Source organism: Pteropus vampyrus, unplaced genomic scaffold (genome assembly GCF_000151845.1).
Source record: "Pteropus vampyrus isolate Shadow unplaced genomic scaffold, Pvam_2.0 Scaffold33, whole genome shotgun sequence".
NCBI classification, from domain to species: Eukaryota; Metazoa; Chordata; class Mammalia; order Chiroptera; family Pteropodidae; genus Pteropus; species Pteropus vampyrus.
Genome location: NW_011888814.1, coordinates 4,652,798 through 4,675,290, shown reverse-complemented (window position 1 = coordinate 4,675,290; position 22,493 = coordinate 4,652,798). Strand labels below are relative to the sequence as shown.

At 34.2% G+C, this 22,493-nt stretch overlaps 1 protein-coding gene across 1 annotated transcript in view; it reads left to right on the top strand.

Moving 5' to 3' along the window:
• WASL (Wiskott-Aldrich syndrome like) overlaps positions 1-15,229 on the top strand; it is a 65,872-nt gene extending 50,643 nt beyond the window's left edge. The window contains exons 9-11 of the mRNA XM_011357173.2: positions 3,558-4,075; positions 7,513-7,621; positions 12,610-15,229. Coding sequence (XP_011355475.1) covers positions 3,558-4,075; positions 7,513-7,621; positions 12,610-12,671 — 689 coding nt within the window. The 3' untranslated portion in view covers positions 12,672-15,229. The remainder of the gene's footprint in view (positions 1-3,557; positions 4,076-7,512; positions 7,622-12,609) is intronic.
• Positions 15,230-22,493: the final 7,264 nt, after the last annotated feature.

The window sequence follows — 22,493 nt, the reverse complement described above, 5'->3', positions numbered from 1 at the left end:
ATTAACTTGATTTGGTTTGTTTTTTAAACTTTATTATTACCATTTGCCATTCTAGCTGATTTTAAAACATCAAATTAGGCAAGGTCTTTCCTTAGTTGAATTACCTGAAAACAAAAAAAGACATGAGTATTAAAAAACATGCTTTGGAAATGAAGTTAATTCTTACAATACTCAAGAACCTAACTTCCAGTGCGGAACCTTTTAGACTCCAAAGAATGCTTTTATAAAAGGTATATTTTTTTAAAGGAAAAGTGAAAAGTTATTTTCTTTAAGAAAATATTTTCTAGGCAGAGCATATATGTTCAGAAGTATAAAAAAAATTAGGGAGGGAGAAGTTTATGAAGTTGTCTTTAAAATATATTTGTAAAATCTGCTGAATCAAATCTCTTGAAACTTATTTTGTAAAATCATGTAATCAGGTTTATAAAAAGTAGACTTGTGATTTCCTATGTTTTTCTTTGTATATGTGCAATTGCGTGAAGTTCATTAATTCATAATAATCTGCTCTGTAGGTCCACCACAATGGAGTGGTATGTATGTGGGATGTTATTTGACCCGTGCACTAAAGTATGCATGCTGTGATGAATTTATTTTCAGAAAAGCAGGAGTTCATTTATCCTGCCTCCAGATCTAACACCCAGTGAGGTTTTCTGCCCTCCACTCAAACTAATGTTTTGGGCACGTAGATACTTAAAGTGAAAAGAAAATTTATTTCTATATGAGTCAGAACTCATATTTCATCTGTAATTTAGATAATTTTATTGAAATTCTATGGATTTTTAAAAACTCTTCTTACCCATAGCACCACAGTTTATTATTATTATTATTATTATATAATAAGCATAAATTCGCAGTTCTATAAATGCTTACTCTGGGAATTGTCAGTATTCCCATTAATTTTAATTTGTTGAATAACATTTTTCTGTTTTCTTTATCTTGATGACAGTGCATGAGAGCAGTTTTTTTTTTTTAATGTTTCCTGAATTCTATAAGACTACATTTATTTTAAGTATTATTTTATTATTTTTATTTATAATTTCTATTCATGTCAAACATATAGAGTTATCTACCAATTACTCTTAATATTAATTTTGATCTTGAATTTATTATTTTTATCAGTCTTTTGAAGTGTACCGTCACAAACTTATTTCTGTAAGCTTCAGTCTTTCTCTTTTTTAACTGAGCTTTGATAATAAGAACAGTTTTTATTTGTCGTAACTTCTGTTTCATGCTTTTCACTTTTTTTAATCTAAGGAATAGTACTGTCATCTCATTCCGTGTTGTGACTCTTAGAGTTTTGAATATCTGTAGGCCATCAGACTTTCTCATAGCGGTGTGTGGTATCTGTTTAGCAGACTTTTGTGCATGTAAACCTAACATTGTGCCATCTGTCCTTTCCTGTTTTAATTCCTTAACTCACATTTTTACCTTGGGAAATGGCATGTCTTCTGTGTACTTTCCTTTTTATGTAGACATAATACATACTATAAAAATAGAAAGTTGGTAATAGATATTTTCCTCACGAAAATATAGAGCCATTTCCAGTCACTTTTAGAGATAATAGAAATGCTGAACTTGTGCCTCACTCAAAACTGGATGCAGCTGACTATTTCTTCGTTAAAAATTAAGGCTCTCCCTTTCCATGAGCAGTGATTTAGTGTCTATTTAAGTGGGTATTAACTAGACTGCAAATTATTCCAATATAGATCAAAGGAACTTTAATTCTCTCTACTGAAGACATATATCATTTTACATATAAAAGATTATGGATCCAGAGTCCTCAGTAAAACCACCAGAAATGGTTGACTCATACCTTTTGTAGTAGAATAGGGTGGGTCTTTTTCTTCTTGATTAACAAACAGCTGAATCATAAAAGTGCTAGCTAAGCAAATATCATTGGTATTTGAAATATAAATCTTAAACTAATTAAAACAAAGTCTTTGTATCTGCTTGAAGGATTTGATGGTACTGTCTTATTCAGGGAGTATGCATAATACATATATATCATATCCTCTTGGTTTTGCCCTTGAATTACAAAATATCTTATACAAGGTCTTGCTTTGGATCCAATGAGAAAATTGAGCCTACCTTAGCACAACACCCAGACATTCAGTATGCCTTCAGAGTAAATCATAGGCGCTTCCTCCATGATGGCCTACATTTACGTAGGTGAACCTCTGCAGCTATATATTATTAATAGTTATAAAAGATTGTATTCCAGGAAATAATACCCTTGTGCATATTGGCCTTTCTGCATGCTTCATCTAATGTTTGTGATTATTCTTGATAACATATTTTTAATAGCATGTTTTCCATGATTCTCCGAAATGAAATTGGAAAATGCCATTTTATTTTCTTTGAAGCGAGCAGTTTTATTTCTCTGTGGTATAATTGCATTGTTATTTGTAATTAAGGTAGGAATTTATATTTATATAGATTATAGAACTGTCCATCAGTAACATAGTTTGTATCAGTAAATACAGATAGCTGTTATGGAGTCTGGGATTTCTCTATTCCTAAAAATAGTTAATTTTTCCATTCAGTTTTTAAACGAATGGAGAAATAATGAGGAAGTTCATTGTTATATAAATTCGTGTATACTGTCTGTAAAATTATGCCCTCAGTAATGTAACAAATTCATATTTTGAATTTGTTTTTTGTCATATCTTACATTTTCAGTTAAGTAGAATAAAAATTAAATATCATTACTACCAGAATAATGTTAATATTTTATTAATTTTAATTTTGCAATGTATAGAAATTCTCAATTTGTTAATCGTTCATATCTCCTGAATAAATAGTTGAACATTTCACCTGGGCAACCGGCCTCTCTTAATACCATCACTAGAATTACTGACCATCTTTCAGAAAATATAGGACATTATATATATTATTATGTATTCTTATAGCATATTGCATTTAATATTTCATATTATATATGTTTACATAACATATAATGTAATATTGTTATATAGTCTATATGTATAGAAAATATAGGACATAAAGTATAAATATAAATGTAACAAAGGTTTCCATTTTAAAAGAAAAAGTATTATATTTGAGTTTAGCTCAGATTACTGTGAATAAGTTCTAATAGGTTATGCTACGTTAACTTTTTAATTCTGAATATAAATTAATTTTATAAAACAACTAAATATACTTGATTCTTTAAAGAGGGAAGTTATCCATTAATTTTCATTAAAATGTAAAATAATGCTTATTGACAAAAATGTTTAATTTCATTATTATATTTTTGTTATTATATAAAAAGTGTTTATTTCCTTACCTTCAAAAGTGGTGCTGATACATAAAAACTAAATTCTGTTGTTTTAGATAATATTTTTTTCAAGAAACATGATGGTGATCTTTAAGCTGAGTATTCCTAAATATAAGATATTGTCTGTGGTCATATATCTCTGTAAAGTAAAACACAAAGATGAGGCCCTTTTTTTTAGGTCTCATATTATTTTTTTATACATGTTAGAGTGAGTTACTTTCTCAATATGATGTTTATGGGGTTAAAAAACATGCTTTCTTTTTTACTGTTTTTATTGCAGCACCACCACCTCCACCACCATCGAGGGGAGGGCCTCCTCCCCCTCCTCCCCCTCCACATAGCTCAGGCCCCCCTCCGCCTCCTGCCAGAGGAAGAGGCGCTCCTCCTCCACCACCTTCAAGAGCACCCACAGCCGCACCCCCACCGCCACCCCCGTCCAGGCCAAGCGCAGGAGTCCCTCCACCACCGCCAAATAGGATGTACCCTCCTCCACCTCCAGCCCTTCCCTCCTCAGCACCTGCAGGGCCACCACCACCACCGCCACCTCTGCTGTTGATGGGGTCCATGGCACCACCCCCACCACCTCCACCTCCACCACCACCAGGGCCACCACCTCCCCCTGGCCTCCCTTCTGATGGTGACCATCACGTTCCAACTGCAGGAAACAAAGCAGCTCTTTTAGATCAAATTAGAGAGGGTGCTCAGCTAAAAAAAGTGGAACAGAACAGCCGACCAGCGTCCTGCTCGGGCAGGGATGCACTTTTAGACCAAATACGACAGGGCATTCAGCTGAAATCTGTAAGTAACGTGTTCTTTTTTTTTTTTTTAATGTCATAATGGAATTTTAAATTAATTTATAAGACATCTTTGAAAAGTCTTTATTTTTTCCCTTTTCTCTTGGTATTCATTTTTTAACCTGTGAATTTCCGATATTTTTATATACCATAAAGTGTACAAATTTATACCTATATACCTGGGTAGCCCATACTTCTGTATCAGATTATCACCCCATAAAGTTTCCTCACGCCTCCTTCCAGTTAGTCTACCTCCCAGAAAGGATCATTACCTTGGTTTCCATCACCATAGATTTGTCTGTTTTAGAACTTCACGTAAATGGAATTTTACAGTATTTTTACAATTCATTTTTCTAGACTTTACTTTTAAATAAAGCACTTTAATTTCAAGAAAAATCTTTATTAAACTATGGAAAAGTAAAAATAGCTCTGCTCGAAACTAATTATAGTCATCTACATAAATTTAAATCAGTAACTTGGTAGAATTGAAACCATATTCTAAAGTTTCTGTGTTCTGAAATTTAGATGAGTGGTGAATCAGACTACAGAAAATTGAAAGGGTTCTAATAGAATTTCTGATAGCAATAGTAGATAATTTTGGATTCTCCGAATTGGTGAGACGATTATTTCGATTTGGCAAACTCTTTTTTTAAAGGAACAGATAGTAAATATTTTAGATTTGTAGGCCATATGATCTCTGTTCCCAACTACTCAACTCTGCTATTGTCTCACAAAAACAGCAGACATAGACACTACATAAATGAGTGAACATGTTTATAGAACTTTATGGACACTGAAATTTGAATTTCATGTAATTTCCACATGTCACAAATGCTCTTGATTTTCTTTCAACCATTTAAAAATGTAAATATCATTTTTAGCTTTGTTATACAAAAATGGGACAGGCTAGATTTGGTCCATAGGCAGTAGATTGCCAACTCCTGTCCTAGAGTCTAACCTGCCTACATTCAGAACTCCTTCTGGGCTTTTATATGTAGTCTCTCAGTTTCAAGAGGAGCTATGCAGGGGTTCAGACGGGTAATGGATGGTAGATTTTTCTATGCAGTAAATGGAGATGAAAGAAGGAGATTTTAATTGAAAATTATTTTGCAGTGTCGGGAGGGAATTATGGTGACTTTCTCAGAAGTTTTGGCAAGGAAGAGAATGATGATGAATAGGGAACACACTGTTTGAATGAAGACATTTAAACATTAGCATAGCACAGATTTAAGAAACTTCTGATTTTTCAAATATTATCTGGATCTTTTGTTGACATGCATTCAGCATGATACTTAGATCAGCCTGTGAGCAAACATCTCTGTTCCCTCTCCCCATTTAGTTCAGACTAAAGATTCCTCAGGAGCAGTTGAAGTTAAATAGTTGTTAGTGGGGAAAATTCATGTCAAAATGACCACAGCCCAGGTGAATACCAGATTTGAAAGTAGTTTACTGTCAACATTTACCTTGTAATTTATGTAGTTCCTACGTCACTCTCATTCCCATTATCTCCCACTCCTAACCTGCTTTTTTGTTTCTCTTTTCTGCTTCCTCTCTTCTTTACAACAAACTTTTGTTTCTTTCTGTGATAATAATAAAGCGTTTTATTTTTAATGAATACAAATGTGTCCTCTTAATTTAAACATTCAGTGAGTTATATTTCTACTCTCCCCATCACTTTTACCCACCCCAACCTCCCCACCAAAAAAGAAAGAAAAGAAAAACCTTGTAAATTGTTCTCTAAATTTCTTTTTAGAGAACAAAAATGTTTCCTAAAACTTTTTTAATGTTTTAGAGAGAAAAACATTTTCCATTCTAAGCATAGGATAGTAGGCCATATTCATCCTAAATGATCACCTTCCTTTTGATTGCATTTGGAGTATTATTGTAAAGTGCATAATCAGTGAGTTATTGTCATGTTATACATGCGATCTGAGTCCATAATTTTACTTCATTTTAAAAAAATAACCAATCTGTGCTTGCAATTTCTTCATGTTTCTTTAAATATTCTGTATAAATCATCAATTTAGTCTGTGATGAATAACTAACATAAAACAACATTTACTTTTAAAAGCTGGCAGGAAGTATGTAAATACTTACTTAACATACGTTTTGAAGTCCACGTTCATAGTACCTCAGATAACACCTTGTCCAAGTGCTTCAAAACACGCGTTTATGACAGCATTGTGCTCCTGCAGTGCTCTCTGCTTTGTATTATCAGATCGCTCGAAGGGAGTTGAAATGTTTCTCCTTGCTACTGTTTTACTTTTTTTAGGGCTTCATGCTGAAATTCAAAGTTCTAAAACTATTTCTGTTATCTTTTTTATTTGTGGCGCTTCTATACCAGGAATAGTTAACATACGGTCTCTAGAAACTTAAATACTAATGAGTGGATCTGTATCTTGTTGGGAACTACTTTGAATATTTTTAAAAGTAAAAGATTGTTAAGTCCAGAAAGACAAGAAATATTAGAAGAGTTGTAAAGACCAAAATGAAAAGTTTGCCCTAATAAAGTAATTTGTTTTGGGGAAATGAATTTAGAATTTCAAGTTGTATTTATCTATCTGTATTAAAACTTATATAATTTTTATCACAGCTATGCTATTTTATTTTATTATACCGATATTAATAACTTTACATGTCCAGAGACAAAATTAACAAAATGAATAGTTTGCGTAAACAAGTGCTCATTAGTCGTAATGCACTTAAAGCAGTACTTTCTAAATTGTATTTTTTCCCTGAATCTCTACCGACTTCTGTATTTTCGCTTTTTAATATGAGTGTTGGAACTAAGGATAATTTTGTGTAGACATTAGATTTTAATGAGAGTCTTTGATATTGATTTTTTCCCCCAAATGTACTTTGTAGCAGAGAGAAGTACTTTAGTTAGGGATAGTTGCCTTGTGAGGTAGGTACATTTTGAAAGCTACCCAACTCATCTCCTTAAAGAGAAGTTATATGACATGAGAAGGGAGATTCATTTTGAATTATTAACAAAGCTGCATTTTTCTAGGAGAACATAAGTCTTTTCAGTTGCTCTTAGGTATCTTAAGTGTGCTTCTCAGCTAACAACTCTGGGAATCTAAATATTGCCTTAGTTATATAAAATGATGTCTCTTTATAATAGTTTTAAAGTTTTGTTACCTGAGGTATTGTGTCCTGGGATAAACCCAGGTTTGTAACCCAGCTGCAAGGTCATGTGTTATTCAGGAAAGGGTTTGATTGTTTCTCTAAATTTGGAAAAATAGTGATGGCTTATACATTAAAAAGGAGAGGAGATATAGCTTGAATAATTCTTTTAATCGTGTCCTGGGCTTTTTTGTTTTTTCCTTTGTTTTGTTTTTCTTTTAAAAAGAGAACTGATTCTAAGAAAACACTTTCTGGTTACAAAATTTTTTTTTGCGAAGGATTTATTACTGAATTTTGCTAACTTTCTTTTCCAAGGTATCTGATGGCCAAGAATCTACACCACCGACACCTGCACCCACTTCAGGAATTGTGGGTGCATTAATGGAAGTGATGCAGAAAAGGAGCAAAGCCATTCATTCTTCAGGTATATTAGCATGTATATATGTATATTAAATAAATTTGAATGTTTGAGTTCTGCTGTTTTTATTTTATGACTCAGTCTTTGCTAGCTTTTCCCTGCTGTTGAATAACTTATTGATGTGGATTCTAGGGCATATTTTTAAAAGTTGTCAACCACTGTGACTAGTCTATCTGAATAGATGTCAGGTTACCACAGCTATAAATGCAAATTGAAAGGACAGCTTTCGAAAAATGGCTATTTTGTTTCCTATAACTAGGCAATACTGATAGACTGCTAGGCAAACAACCTCTAAACAGGCTTGAGATTCCTAGATCTCATTCCTGACATTCCTGTGATGTAAAAAATTCGGGAAGTTTTCTTGATTTGTAAGAGTTTGGCTGAGAAATTAGATAATTTACAGTGTTTCTGGAGTCTGCTAAAGAATCTTAAAATTTTTTTCTCTTTTTTTATTATTTCCTAAAAAGAATTACTTGAATAAACCACTTCCTATGCTGAGATTATTATTAAGTATATGCCCACCACATGTAAATAAATATTGCTTTATTTATTTGTTTGTTTATTTTAGGCAAGGCAATCCTTGGTTGACCTCACAGATTGCAAGGACCTTGTCATCTTACAATGCCTTATTTTTTATGCCTACAGTACCTGGTCTTCCTAGGTGGTCTCCAATCCAAATACTAACCAGGCTTGACCCTGCTTTTTAAAAAGAGCAAGGATTTGGGTTTTGTCGATGTAGGAGTTGAGGTTTACTGAAGAGCTTTTCCAGCATGAAGTACTAGAATCAGATCTTTGTTCTTACTAAATCTATCGTTTACTCTCTGTGGAACTCGATTTTCTTATTTGTTACATGGAGAGAATTCGTAAGTCATAGGATTGTGAAGATTAAGTAAAATAATATGTAACTAACCAAGTTGCCTAGCCAATAGTAGGTGCTCAATAAATGTTATTTTCCTTCTCTTTGTTTCTCTAAGGATGTAGATATCTAAGATCCTTGAGCAATATTTGTTTTCCTTAAATCAGTGTATTTGTACCCATATTGTGTTACAAGGATATAATAGGCTAATTCAGTCCACAAATATTTAGTGTGGAATAATTATAAGAAAACAGAAATTCCTGTCTTCATGGAATTTCATGCAGTCTAGTGAGAAAGACAATAAAATATATAGAAAAATACATAGTGTGTTAAATGGTGGTATATACTAAGGACAAAAATTAAGCAGAAAAGGGAGATACAAGGATTTATAGGCTGTGGGAAGAACCTTCATTTTGAAATGGGATGATGAGGCCAGGCTGAGGTGACATTTGAGAAAATACTAGAAGAAGTTCAGGGAGTGAATCATGTAGAAAACTGGCAAAGTGGGTGCAGGTGGCAGTAATAGCAAGTGCAAAGTCTTTGAGGTTGAGAAACAGCAAAGAGGTCAGTATGGCTAGAGCAAGGGCGGGAGGGAAAGAGTGGTTAGGAAGAAGTACGAGAGTTAGTAGGGGCCAGCACTAAGGCTTTGGAGGCCATGAATGTGATGGGAAACCACTGGGAAGGTTCTTAGCAGAGGAGTGATTCAAGCAAGAGGTGATGGAAATTTGAATCAAGTTGGTAGCAACTGTGAGAAGCGGTTGGACCCTGCTTATATTTTGAATGTGGAAATACTGGGTTTGCTGATGGATTAGAAGTGAGGTTTTAAAAAAAAGAGGAGTGAAGGCTGACTCCCAAGATTTTTAACGTGAGTAACTGAAAGGGTGACATTTTCACGAATGCGTTGGGCAAAGACTTAGGAGGAGCAGCAAGTTTGAGAGGAAAGGTTAGGAGTTTGGTTTTATAAATATTAAATTTGAGATAATTAAAAATGCAAATGAGATATTGAGTAGGCATTTGGTTATGAGTCTGGAATTCAGATCTGGACTATTAACATAAATTTACATGTCAGTAAGATTACATGGTATTTAAAGTTACAGAACTAGATGATAGATGAGCTCAGCAAAGAGGTGGATGTAAACAGAGAAGGTATAATAAGGTCTGAGGGCTGGAGGATGCGGTATCTTAGAAGCCAGGTGAAGAAATTTTTGAAGGAGGATAAGGTGATCCTGTGGGTCAAATGTTTCTGATAGGTTAGGAAAATGAGAAAAGGGAATTAAGCTTTAGCTTTAGCAACAGTAGGTGACCTGGAAAGAGCAGGGTCATTGGGTTCAGGAGAGAATTGGAGACTGGGTTTGGGGACTACCTGCTCTGTTTCTTTTATGGTTTCATGTCAATGAATTTCCTGTCACTGGAATTAAAACTGGAATTGGTAGCTTAACAGTATATTGGTTGTATTTTTACATCTTTACTTTAAAGATAGTTATTAAAGGGGCCTTTGTTTTCCTAGACGTTTTTACTTCTCTGAATATTTATTTAGAAAACATTCATCTGCTACTTTACATTCTTCTAATCAGCAGATGACCAAATTTTTTCTCTTGAAAAATTTGACATTCTGACCTGTTTGGTGCTAAAAAGTTAGCTAAACTGTTATTTTAAGATACAGCAATTGATGTTGACATTATTGTGGAAACATGATTACTTAAATTGATACTTGTTGGTAGAATATTTTCTCTACCTTTATGACCTAGGTGGGTGTCAGATACTATCCAGCAGTAATTTGGACACATGTATTAAATCATAGTTTATCCGCTTACACCTCTCTTCACACCACCACTCAGGACACTTTTGAGGGCAGAAAAAAATTACTCATCTATCAGTGTGTCACTGAATATTAATACAGTGAATGGCAGAAAGGAGAGAACATTTATTGTCGAGTCATGTGCCAAAAGCTTGAAATAGCAAGAGAATTTTGAGTAACCACTGCAAAGTTTGGGCTGAATAGGAAAAGAAAAAAAAAATAACTGCAGATATGGAAAATTCTAATGTTCAGGTAGAATTTTGATAGCTGCTAATGTCAAAGAGATAAATAAAAGGTCCTCATTCAGCTCAGATGAGGGAAATGTAAGATTTCTGTGAGATACATGATCATGAGAAAGCATTCTGTTATGAAGCCTCAGGGTTCTGCTAAATATTATCCTATAGTAAGTTTTTAAAAAGATTATAACCATGCTAATATAATGAATATATAACTTGGTTTTTATTTATTTTTGGACCCATTTCTTTTAACTGTTATTACTCCTGTGGTAGAACCTGATGATAGAATTACTAGCTACTTCTTCCTTCTTATCATAGATGCTAATAAATGCCTATCTTTGTTACTCTGTAAATGCATGCATAGTTAGATGTACTTGATGCCTTCCTCCAGGTAAATTCTGTAAAGCACATCTAGTGAAAGCTTTTGGTAACAAATTGTTTCTCTTATTAGAAAAATAAACACAGAGGTTAGCATGAAGTTGATTGAACTCCTTTCGAAATAAATTCTGTAACAATTTAGAGCTGACCATCAGACTTAATTAAATAAAATTATTATTTTTATAAAAGTAAAAGCTTAGTTTGGATCCAGGGGAAGATATCTTTTCCCTTCTTGATTTCTATTAATTTCCAAGTTCTAATACTAGAGTTTGAGTTCTTCTTTGTAGAAGCCTTCAAACAATCTATTTTATGGGGGTGGGGAGGAAGATTATTCTGTCTTCTGTACCTCTAGCCCACGTATATGTCATGTATTCAGTTCTAATGGCTAAAGTATTAATTAGCAAGTGAGTTGCTCAGCTACTGTCTTACTTACAAACTTGGCCTTTCAGGGTTTTATGAGGGCTATAGTTTTTTAAAGGGTCGATAATTATAGAAAGTTAGTGTAATACAGAAGAATGCTTATAAAATTTGATAACATCTAAATATTCATTCACTCAACAGCTATTTATTGAACAGCTTAAGCACTGTTCTAATGCTAAGGATTCAGTGATAAATAAGACAGGCAAAGTCTCTGCTGTCATGGAGCTTATATTCTAGTGTGAAGACATCTGTACACAAAATAGGAAAATTTTAGGTAGCGGTGCTTGTCGTGAGGAAAATAAAATGGAAATGTTACCGATTGTGGGGAGAGGGCTATGCTTTACATAGGATGATCAGGAAAGGCCTCTCTGAGGAAGTGATTTTTGAGTGAACCTAAATGATGAGAAAACTTAGCCAGACAGAAGGAATAGCTACTGCAAAAGCTCTACAACAAGAACAAACTCAGCATGTTTAAGTGGCAGAAAGAAGATTAGGCATCTAGAAACAGTGACTTGAAGGAGAGAGCATTATGAGAAAAGTTTTGGCAGGTGGGGAGACAATAACTGGGCAAATCATGTAAGAATGTCTGCAAGTCTTGTAGAATGAGATAACACATCAGATTTCATTCAAAGAACAGTGGTCAGCCCCAGGACTTAAAAAAGGATAGAAACATATTATTTTTAAAACATAGAATTTAAGTATCACTCCATTTGCTCTAGGACAAATGGAGTATGGAATTACAATAATCTAAGCAAGATATGATGGTGGTATGGAGTATCAGTGAAAGTGGTAAAAAGGACTGGATGTGGATTAGATGTGGAAAGGTGGTGAAAACAGAGGAATCCATAAAAATTTCAATAATAATTTGGCCTAAACACCTGAGAGAATGGTGATTAGAATAGGGTGGCAGGGGAGAAGCAGGTCGGAGAAGGTAATGAAACTTTAGAAGTTTTGAGTTTGAGAATCCATGTGAAGAATATAAGAGGGCAGTTAGATTTGCAGTATGTCAGTATAAAATTCAGACACCAACCTAAATGCTTTTACATGTAAAGAAACACAGTAATGTATTAACATAGATATTAAAAGGACTAGAACCTAAGTCTTTTGATTTCTGTTATAATCTTCAACTCGCCATCAGATTCTTTAGATGTATTTTATTAGATTCATTTTAAACTATCTTAGTAACTAGATTCCTCCAGGTATCGAATGGTTTATGTTTCAGAAGTTGAATAATTGGAGAAAACACCATTTGTAATATTTTATTTGTACACGGGTTTAATAATTTGTGTTGATGATTTTCTTCTAGATGAAGATGAGGATGAAGATGATGAAGAAGATTTTGAGGACGATGATGAATGGGAAGACTGATCTATATATTATATATATATTTTTAAGGTGAAATACTAAACACTACTTTCTGTCTATGGATTCTGTAAAATTACCATGTAAATGTTTTACCAATTTGCTGTATATTTTTGTTGCCTTTTTTGCTTTTTTTATTAATCTGTGCAATACCTCATTTAATCTGTAAAGGTTTGTCATAATCCTCTACCAAGCTACTCCCTGTTATTGTGTGCAAGTTTACACCAGGATGCTCACTTAATTTGTGAATATTTTTCATTCCACCAACAAGGGAGTTTAAATATTATATGTGAGACTGACAAAAACCTTAGTGTAATTTAGTTATAATGCCAGAAGGAAAACACTATTTTCATACCCTACTTTTTCTGTACCTAAATTTTCTTATTAAAATCTAGTATAGCACTACATTCTTTTTTAAGTGATGCAGACCTTAGTTTATTTAGCCCTCTCATTTTGAACACAATACTACATGAATGTTGAAGCTGATACATTGCACAGTTCTGTAGACATCACTACACTGATGCAGTTTCTCAAATTTTAGCAATATGCTCTACACAAAATCACTGCAGAGATGCTAGTCGGGAAATTGGTAACATACACCTTACAGAAATACTGCCTGTTACTGTACAGCAGTGGCATTTGGAGGCTGGAATCATAAGGAGCCCTTACATACCTGTACTTGACTGAAGTTACTTTTATGCTGTAGCAAATATAACACGCTCTTCCTGGCAAAAATTTAAGAACTACTTTTGGTATTATTCTGAAACAAATGTTATTTAAATTGTTGGAGTTTGGGGGGTGGATCTTGGAGATAATTTCCTTCTACATGAACTGAAGGAGACTGTACATTATGGTTACTTCAGTATTTGTTTAAATATACTATAAAAATCAACATTATAAAAGTGATAATGAAATTATTTTTATTTTGCAGTTTATATGGATTGAGGTATTCAAAAATAACAACCGGAAAAATCTAATCTAGTTGGCAAAGGTATACACTGTAATGCTGAACCTACTATGCTATTTAAAATTTTTTTATAATTTCTCAAGGTTTTTGTCAAATGTCAGGTGAAGGGTTACATTTTTCTTAAAAGATCGGTGGTCCTAATGTCAAATTTCTTGGAACGCATTACTCAATGATAGATTTTTTTTTTTTAAATAAAACTTTACAACCTGCACATTTGTTATGTATACTAAATGATATGTTAAAATTAGGGTTTCCGTGCCTCTCTGCCATACACTAATCTGCCTAAAAGTGGTTTTCATATTTATAGTGCTAATTATCATACCTACCTACTTTAAATTTTAGGTAGAAAAATGATCTGATTTAACTACAGACATATTTTTTCTCACATTGAGTCATATGCAGAATGTAGTTCCAAATGTATTTCATTACTGTAGTCACAATATCCGACTAAAAATTAAGCTCTTTATAATTGTACCGACCAAAATCTAGTATTGGCATGGTCTTGACAGGCTGGACCTGCAAGATGTGGCTTGAATTTTAACCAGTTATCACATAATCTCTTGTGATCATGCATCTAGTTATCATAAGAAATAATTTAAAAGGTTTTGTTGCTGAAAGCAGTAAGTGGTGCAGTAAAATAGTTAAATTATTCAAAGAATGTTACCTTTCTTGCAAGAGTAATTTAAGCACATGGGAAAGATTCTAGACTTTTTGTTTCTTGCAGAAACAGTGCCCTCTGCTGCTGGAAACCTTTTTCTGCTTACTATAATTTTTATTGTGGCTTGAGCTCAGTGAGTGGTGTGGATGAGGCTGGACAACTACTAACCAATAAAATTAAGAATTTGTGCAAATGGTATAATAGAACACTATGATTATTTTAAGTAATATTAAAACATTTTCCTTTTTTTGACATTATAAAAAACATTTTAAATATCCTAGAAGTATCTTTAATGCCAATTTAAGATCTCTCTTAATTTTTGGCCAAGGAATTCAGGGTTTTCTAGCTCACTTCTATATGACATCTTTGTCAGGAGCGATTCTGAGCAGAAGATGTCAATTCTTCGACTTGGAAACACAATTTTAAACCTGTAAGATGGGTATAAAATTTTGCCAAAGGTAACTGAATTTATTCTTTCTTCTTAAAGATAAAAAGACTTTTTGTTGTTGCACAAACTCTGAATTACTGTTGGTTGAAACACAGCAGCTGTGGAGTTCAGTCCAGGCATGAAGACTGAGTCCACCTTAGCTATGAAGGTTGCATGTTTCCGTCCTCCACCACCTCGCACCGTGGGCAGCGCTGTACCTGTGCGTTGTCTGACAGCCTCCTGTGTATACTTCAGCTAAATGATTGTCTGACAGCCTTCGCATTTAACAAACTAGCATGAGGCTTTTTATATCTAAATGCTATGTGATAGACAATTTCAGCTAGCCACATACCGTATGTATGAGATTCATAAAGACTTTCAATCATTCATTTCCATTTATCAACTGAAATTTTGTTTAGTATGTGAATTTTTTTGAAATGTATAGTGAATAGGATGTTGCACTGGTGGCAATTCATCGTGGAGCATAATAAAATTAATTTGACCCAAATATATAAAATAGTGTGTTTTTATTTATCGTTAGATTAAAATGGGTAAAAAAAGAAATTTTAACTGTATAGTACAGCGGTGAGTGATGATGGTTGAAAGATGATGGTTGAAAGATGATGGTTGAAGTTTTCAGCAGACTGCATGCCCGAGAGTTAGTGTGCCATTAAATAAACATGGTGAGCAAAAGAATGTCACACCCTGTTCTGCTGGGAAACTGACAGCTGCTTCGCAGCTCCCCTGGAAGCCACTGCTGTAGTATACAGAGCATTCACATGGCAAGGTCAGACTGAAACACGTTCACATAGCAAAACTGTTGACGTTTTCTAAAAAATGAGTTTAGTGTTTACTGATAGTTTTCAGTAAAAGCCAAATATAGCACGTGGGATTTAAATGACTCTTAATAAACGATACTAAAGATGGTGCTTGCTTTAAACAGGAAACTCGGTTTTTGATAAATAGAATTTTTTGTTCTGCCGACCCTGGCTGGCACAAGTGGGTGTCTGAAGATTAAGTTATGGAATCCAGTGTGTAGGATGCTACAAAATGCCTTCTAAGAGCTTTAGCCAAATTTAACATTTCAAGAATAATGTGTTCTATTAAAAAGTTGTTTCTGTAGTAGAAATGTGAACACTTAAGAATGTATTGACTGAACTTTACCGAAAAATTTTTAAAAGTGTTTCAGAATTTCTCTATATTATATTTATCTAATCAACAGAGAAATTCCTGAAATAACTTACTTTTTTAGGAATAGAGTTCTTAAAAAACAAGTATAGAGATAAGGCCTATTTATAGTAATACAAAAAAAACGCTCCATGGAAAAGTTGAGAAATTTTACTTTGCACACTTATTTTATTGACATTGTCACCTCTTACCTCCAAAATGTAACATTCTCTATATTATTATTTCTTGGTGTTTTATTCATGGATTTTTTTTAACTTTGTTTTTTGTGAAGCCACTGAGGAAAATGGTGGATTAGCCGTTATGAATATGATGGGGAACACACTTCGCAGCTAATGCTAAGATTGCCTTTCTTCTCTATGTGATAAACCTCCGTTGCCATGAGGGAGCCCACTGGAAATGTTGGCTTTGTAACAAAACATGTCTAGATGAATCAGCCATAGTTTTTTGTTTTTTAAATATACATCAATGATCATACTAACAATTGATACGGTATTTAATTTTACACAACGCCATCGTAAATCTAAAATAGTCACGTGTACCACCATCAAGATTGACAAATCAAGATATGAATAGTACATCATTATCTTGAGTAAAATATAATGGATAGTAGTAGCTTATAGGTAGTTTTTAGTTTAGTCAGATGTTTTTGTATAGGGGAATTTCTAGTAAGTTTGAAGTGGCCTCAATTTTTAAATAACCACAAAATTTCTCTATACTTAGAATTTTTTTTAACTTTCTATTTGAAAAGCTCAGTTTTAATAGTGTAAAATTTTTGCATTATGGAACTTGAAGTTCCAAGTGTCATAAAGACACGATTTTCTGTCTTGGATTGGCACATCTTGACTCAAATTTAGTTTTATCTCAATTATTGCTCGATGTGTGAAAGTTTTCATCAAGGCATAGTGTAAGAATTTTTTAAGCATCGATATCACCATATTTAAACAACTGTTTATTAAGACTATGTGATGGGCATCAAATATAATGAAGTAAGATAGGTCCCTTTCCTCCTTAAATCTAAAATACTTAATTCACAGCTGAAAGACAGTTGGCAATCATTGGGTTATATCAAGACTACTCTTTGTTCCTAGGGAGGGTCCCATATTCCGAGTGATTGAGAGGCTTGTGCAAGTTCAGTTAGAAAGAGCCAATATTAGAACCCAGATCTGACTACTAGTTTGGTTGCTCTTTTTCATCCACCATATTTACTGTTTTATCCTTATTTTCTCTGTTTTTCTTTATTTATGGATAAATGGCAGATTTACTTTGTTTCTGAAAGTTAGGGTTACAAATGTCACCCTTTCTTACATGTCATCTGGGCGTTGATAGGAGTCACCAGCATCCTGCTACTGTCTTTGCCCAGGAAAGCTGGCTTGCTTTGAGGAGCCAGCCTCTGACTCTGAAGCATGTGAACATATTTTGGCTCTATGATGGCAGTCACTTCACATTGTCCCAGCATTTGATCATCACCAGACACTCCTGTTATTTAGTACTATGTTGAAATGAAATTGAACTTTTCTACATCCAAATTATTTTTTATTAGTTCCCTAGGATGTAAACGGGCATTGCTTTTATTTAAACATAATATTTTGTAAACTTTTACAATATATTTTCCTGACAGAAAATTAGTTTGGGAATGTATTAAACTTTCCGCATAATTTTAAGCCAACAGCTGCACTGTCAGTTTAAAAGACCGGGAGTTCTTCCAGGGAGCACGAGGACAAACGAAGCACTTCAAATCCAACTTCCTGGTTTTCATAATAAGAGGGGAGAGTCTAATTTGGTTGTATGTACTTTACCCTTATTGGGAAAAAGGCAGGAAAATAAAACACGTCTAGTGTTTGTGGTGTTGAAAGAAATTAAGAAGAAAAGGCATTACGTCCAGTTAACTATAGGGAAACAAATCTGTTCATATGTCTCAATTCTGTAGTTGTCTACAGGACAACTCTAATTAGTCCCTTAAATCAGCTTCTGAATGTAAAAAGAAACAAGCTCATGTGCTCACTCTCTCGCGTGCGCTCTCTCTCTCTCAAGCTAGGGTGGCAGTCTAAGGATGCAAAAATAGAAAGGAGAATTTGTGTTTGCAAGCAAATTTTTAAGATTGGCAATTGGGAGAACACGCAACAAGCAAAATGAAGATGTGTCTTAATCTCCATTTTGAAGGTTGGAAATCAGGAAGAAGCTCATGAAGTAGTTATTTGGTTTTGGTTTGTCTATTAAATAAGGATGTAAATGTAAAAGGGCCAACTTTTTCTTAGTTACATATTCAGCTAAAGCTCAGTGTATACCAGTGCATTCAAATGGAAAACTCATTTTTTTTTCTTTTTTAAAAGTCTTTTCTGAACTTTGCATATGGATATTTGCTGAAGGTTGTAATGTAGTTAACATTAATAGTTGAGTAATTATGAGCAAGTCTAATACGTATAGTCTTGGAATTGCAACCACTGTCTCTCCAAGTCACTCCTACGATTCGATTTAAATGGCCTTTGTCCATGGTTGAATACCTGAGTGCTATAGAACATGTTTATAAGGATCTACTGCCTAAAGATGTTTAGAAAGTTCAAGTCTTCAAAAATTCTCAGATATCTTATTTTCAAATGTACTAGGCGAGTATGCACTTGACTGCAAGTGTTATGTCATAGACTAAACCAAACTATGTAGAATGATTATTGTTACTGTAAGTTGGAAGTAGGCCCCAGAATAAATCAAGTCTCTTAATTCTATACACTAATATATGTCTAAGATCAGGGTAATAGAGGAAATTCATGTGACTACATAATGCTGAGATCCATTGGAAAATCAGGCTTTTTCTTCTCTGCCAACTCCTTAGCAGGTTTTCATAGTTTATTAAATTACTTTGACACAGGTTAGGATAGAAGGTGTGCTCATGGCCAATTATGAAAGAATGGCAAAAAGGCATGCACTGGTGATGAAGGAAAGACTAGAAAAACCTTGGCACTAAATGTTGGAAGTACACTTCTGTGGGTACCAACGGCTAAGGCCACATGAGCCACTTCCATGCCTGTCTAAAAATACGAAGTCGGCTCCAGCAGGTCACTGCGGAGGTCAACATTGAGTCACTCAATGTTATTTAAGAAATGATCTTTTGTGTTCACATTCATGAGCAGGAACATTTATGTAAATTGATGTACATAAAGTGTATTTATACATCAATTTACATAACACTTATGACAATTAAAATTAAAAAAAAAAACTTGCCTAGGTACAAAGAGGAAGGATTAGTGCACAAGTTCTTGGCTGACTCCATTTAGATTGAGAAATAGTATTTTGATCACAGGTCATGATTCTTAGGAAGTTTATGTGACTGCACTCAGCAGCTAATGAGAAAATTTGAGGAAAACAGAAAAAGATAAGGAAAAGGTTTATATGTATAATCATTGCCCACAAGACGGGCAATGGATTCAATGGTGATAGCTTTGGCTATAGACTGTTTTATGCGGAATTGTTAATATTGAGTTGCTGTATGATTTATCTCTAAATATGGCAAGAGTACAAATCACTGATGCAATATAGGATATACATGTATATCCTTTAAGAGTTTTGTCAATACTAAACCAGCACTTCTCCATGGCTTTTGTTCTCTTAAAACTGGAGAAAAGGCCCAAGCATTAGACATGGATTTTTGGACGTGTAAAAATCTAATATCCAACACACTATTCAAGGAAATGTAGGTGTCGGCACCTATTTCTTCTGAATAACACCTGAATAAATGTGCACCTAGATAATTGACTTACCAGACCTGTTATGCAAGTCTTCTAGAGGAACAAAAATAATGCTGTGTAAAGTTGAAAATACAGAAAAAATTTTCCCCAAGTTGTTTCCTTTCCAGACTTTAAATTCCCAATGAAATTTTTTCTCATAGGATCTCCCCAAAAGACACAAACTACTGCAGTGTTGAACAGGAAACCAGAAGAAACAACAGATTTCTGAGAATTTTGGGGACTGTTTGCCAGTCTTCGGTTACTGCTTCTCTTGAAAGCATTGTCCGTTTAAATTACTCTCCAGCTTTACTTTTTCGGGATATTGTAGCAATAATTTCCATTCTGCTTACCCTTCAAGAAATTACCCAGTACAATTTTTTTGTTTTATGGTTCCGGCCATCTCATTTTACTTCCCTCCCCATCACCGAAATTAACAGTGACTGTCAGGTAATTAAGAGGGCTAGGGGTATACAATGCACAAAAGAGGATTTGCTTGTGCATGTTTGGGTTCCTAAAGCTTGTGAGTTGATATTGGGGTAGAAGGAGCACAGTGAAAATTCCACGGACTTCTTGCAAGAACACGTACAAGGCTGGTTCTGCTTTGTAGTGGCAATACATTTACTAGCTCCTACAAGTGTTTTTCTAATAAACACTTTACCCAGAGGGCACAGTCAACAACCACCCAGTTCGCAATTGGCAGTGTAGACTACTCTCTGACCTCCTCAGGGGGGCATCCCCTAATCCTGTCTCCTTTCTGCACAGGCCAATGTAATGTGGGCACTTGTCTAGTTTCAGACCGGACTTTTTTTCAAGTATCTGTATTTTATTTTTCAATTAGAGCTGACAGTCAATATTATTTTATTAACTTCAGGCATATAGCATAGAAGTTAGACATAGAATTTACGAAGAGGTCCCAGATCGAACTACTTTTTGATGACAATGACGAACTCACGTAGAGGGGTTTCCCAGAGTTCCACAGCTGTGTTTATTCCACTCCCAGAACTTTTATCCCTGAGATTTTTTTCTTTTGATAAAAATGTTTAGAAAGATCCGTCATACTAACCAGTATCTATTCGAACATTTATTAAGTGCTGGGAACTGCACAAAATGTTTTACATGAGGAAGCTATAATCCTACTTTTCCAGCCAAGGCAAATGAAACTCAGGTTGAATAATTTGCCCAACGTTAGGTAGCTAGTAAGTGGCAGAGCCGAGCCTCAGACTTAGGTCTTTCTTGATGCAAAGATATGCCCTTAACCACCGTACTTCCCTGTCTCCGAGGAGCATTGAGACACCAGTGATGGTCTCGGGGAAAAAATAAAAATATCACTCCAACAGCTTTTCTTCAAATGTAGAAAGTTTGGGGTTATTCTGCTTACACACACGTAAAGACCCAAAGGGAAATGCTGTCATTCTGTTAAAAAAAAAAAAAAAAGTCCACACAAAGGAAAATTTTTAATAATGCAACTAAACCAGCAGTCACTAAAGCAAGTCAAGTTTTGAGATTAAGACAAGCTCAGATTTTTGGAGTATTCAGTGAATAGAATGTCTTTTATAATTTGTGATTTGCTCATCCCCAATCCCCCATTATCCCTTCCATCACCATTAAAATATTTTTTTTTCTGTTTGAAACATTAGGTTAGGTAACTGGCATGTTTGAGTAATCCCAAATGTTTAATAAATGATTACACAAGAATTTATTTGGAATTACCTCAGAATCCTCTCTCTGAACTTCAAGTAATCTCTGCCAGTGTGTCTTCTTTCCTTAAGCATTTTCCATTTATTTCATATCTTTATCATCCCAGTGGTGACTTTCAATTTATAAAATATGTGGAAAAGTTGGATTTTTTCCTTTTTTTTTTTTTTTTTTTGCATGTGTTAAAAATTAATTGCCTTTCTTTAAAAACAACTTTTACTAGTGACAGCTTCTGGGGTAAAAGCATAGTTACCATTCCAGCAAGGTCTGATAGGTCAAGATTCCTGTTAAACTTCCTATGATGTCTCCCTCCAAAAGAGTCAAAAATTCTTGCAGCACTTAGAGAAAAGTAAACAAGGGCGTCAGTATTACCTTGCCCCTCCTGAATGTGATATTTTTAGCTTTCTGCTGGTTTCCCGTCGTCTTCACAGCTCCTAACTGGTGACATGTTGATAAAGCAAAAGCTACAGATTAACGTGTAACTTCTAGGAAGACACTCACAGATACATATAAGTAAATGTATTTTCCCTCTGACTCTTCCTTTAAATGTCAAAATAAAAAGCTTAATTTTCACAATTTTGTTCAATGTAGAGTTCCTCTGAGCTGCTGTTTTTTGTTTTTTGTTTTTTGTTTTTGATCATTTTGTTCACATGAATGTACTAGATTTTAATCTGGGGTCCTGCCACCACTCGGCCCTAGCTCGAAGAAGAATTAATGCATGAGAAATTCAGGTTGGGCAACTTGCAGATCGTAAGCTGAGACTGACTTTAGAACATTTGTTTTGTATTTATGTAACAGGGATTACTCAGATGGAACATCTGAGATTTCATTGAGGAAGAGAGAAAATTTAGCAGTTTGTGCTGGTGACAATAGTGTTTTGATTAGAGGAGAGTGGTATACTTTTCAATTACATGCCTTATTTAAAAAATTCAAAATATATACTCTGCAAAAGTTGTATTGCTAAGAAACTATTTAATTTGTAACAAAGACTAGATGGCTAATTGCACAATGTTTAAATCTGGCATAAGTGATTAGTCATCTGAAAATTAGTGCAGAATAGCCAATATACAAACAGATAATATACCAAAGTAAAAATCTCCGCTGTAGAGTGCGAATTTGTCTAACGAACTCAAGAGTTAGTGTTTTAAAGATTATACTAATTATATCTCAGAAC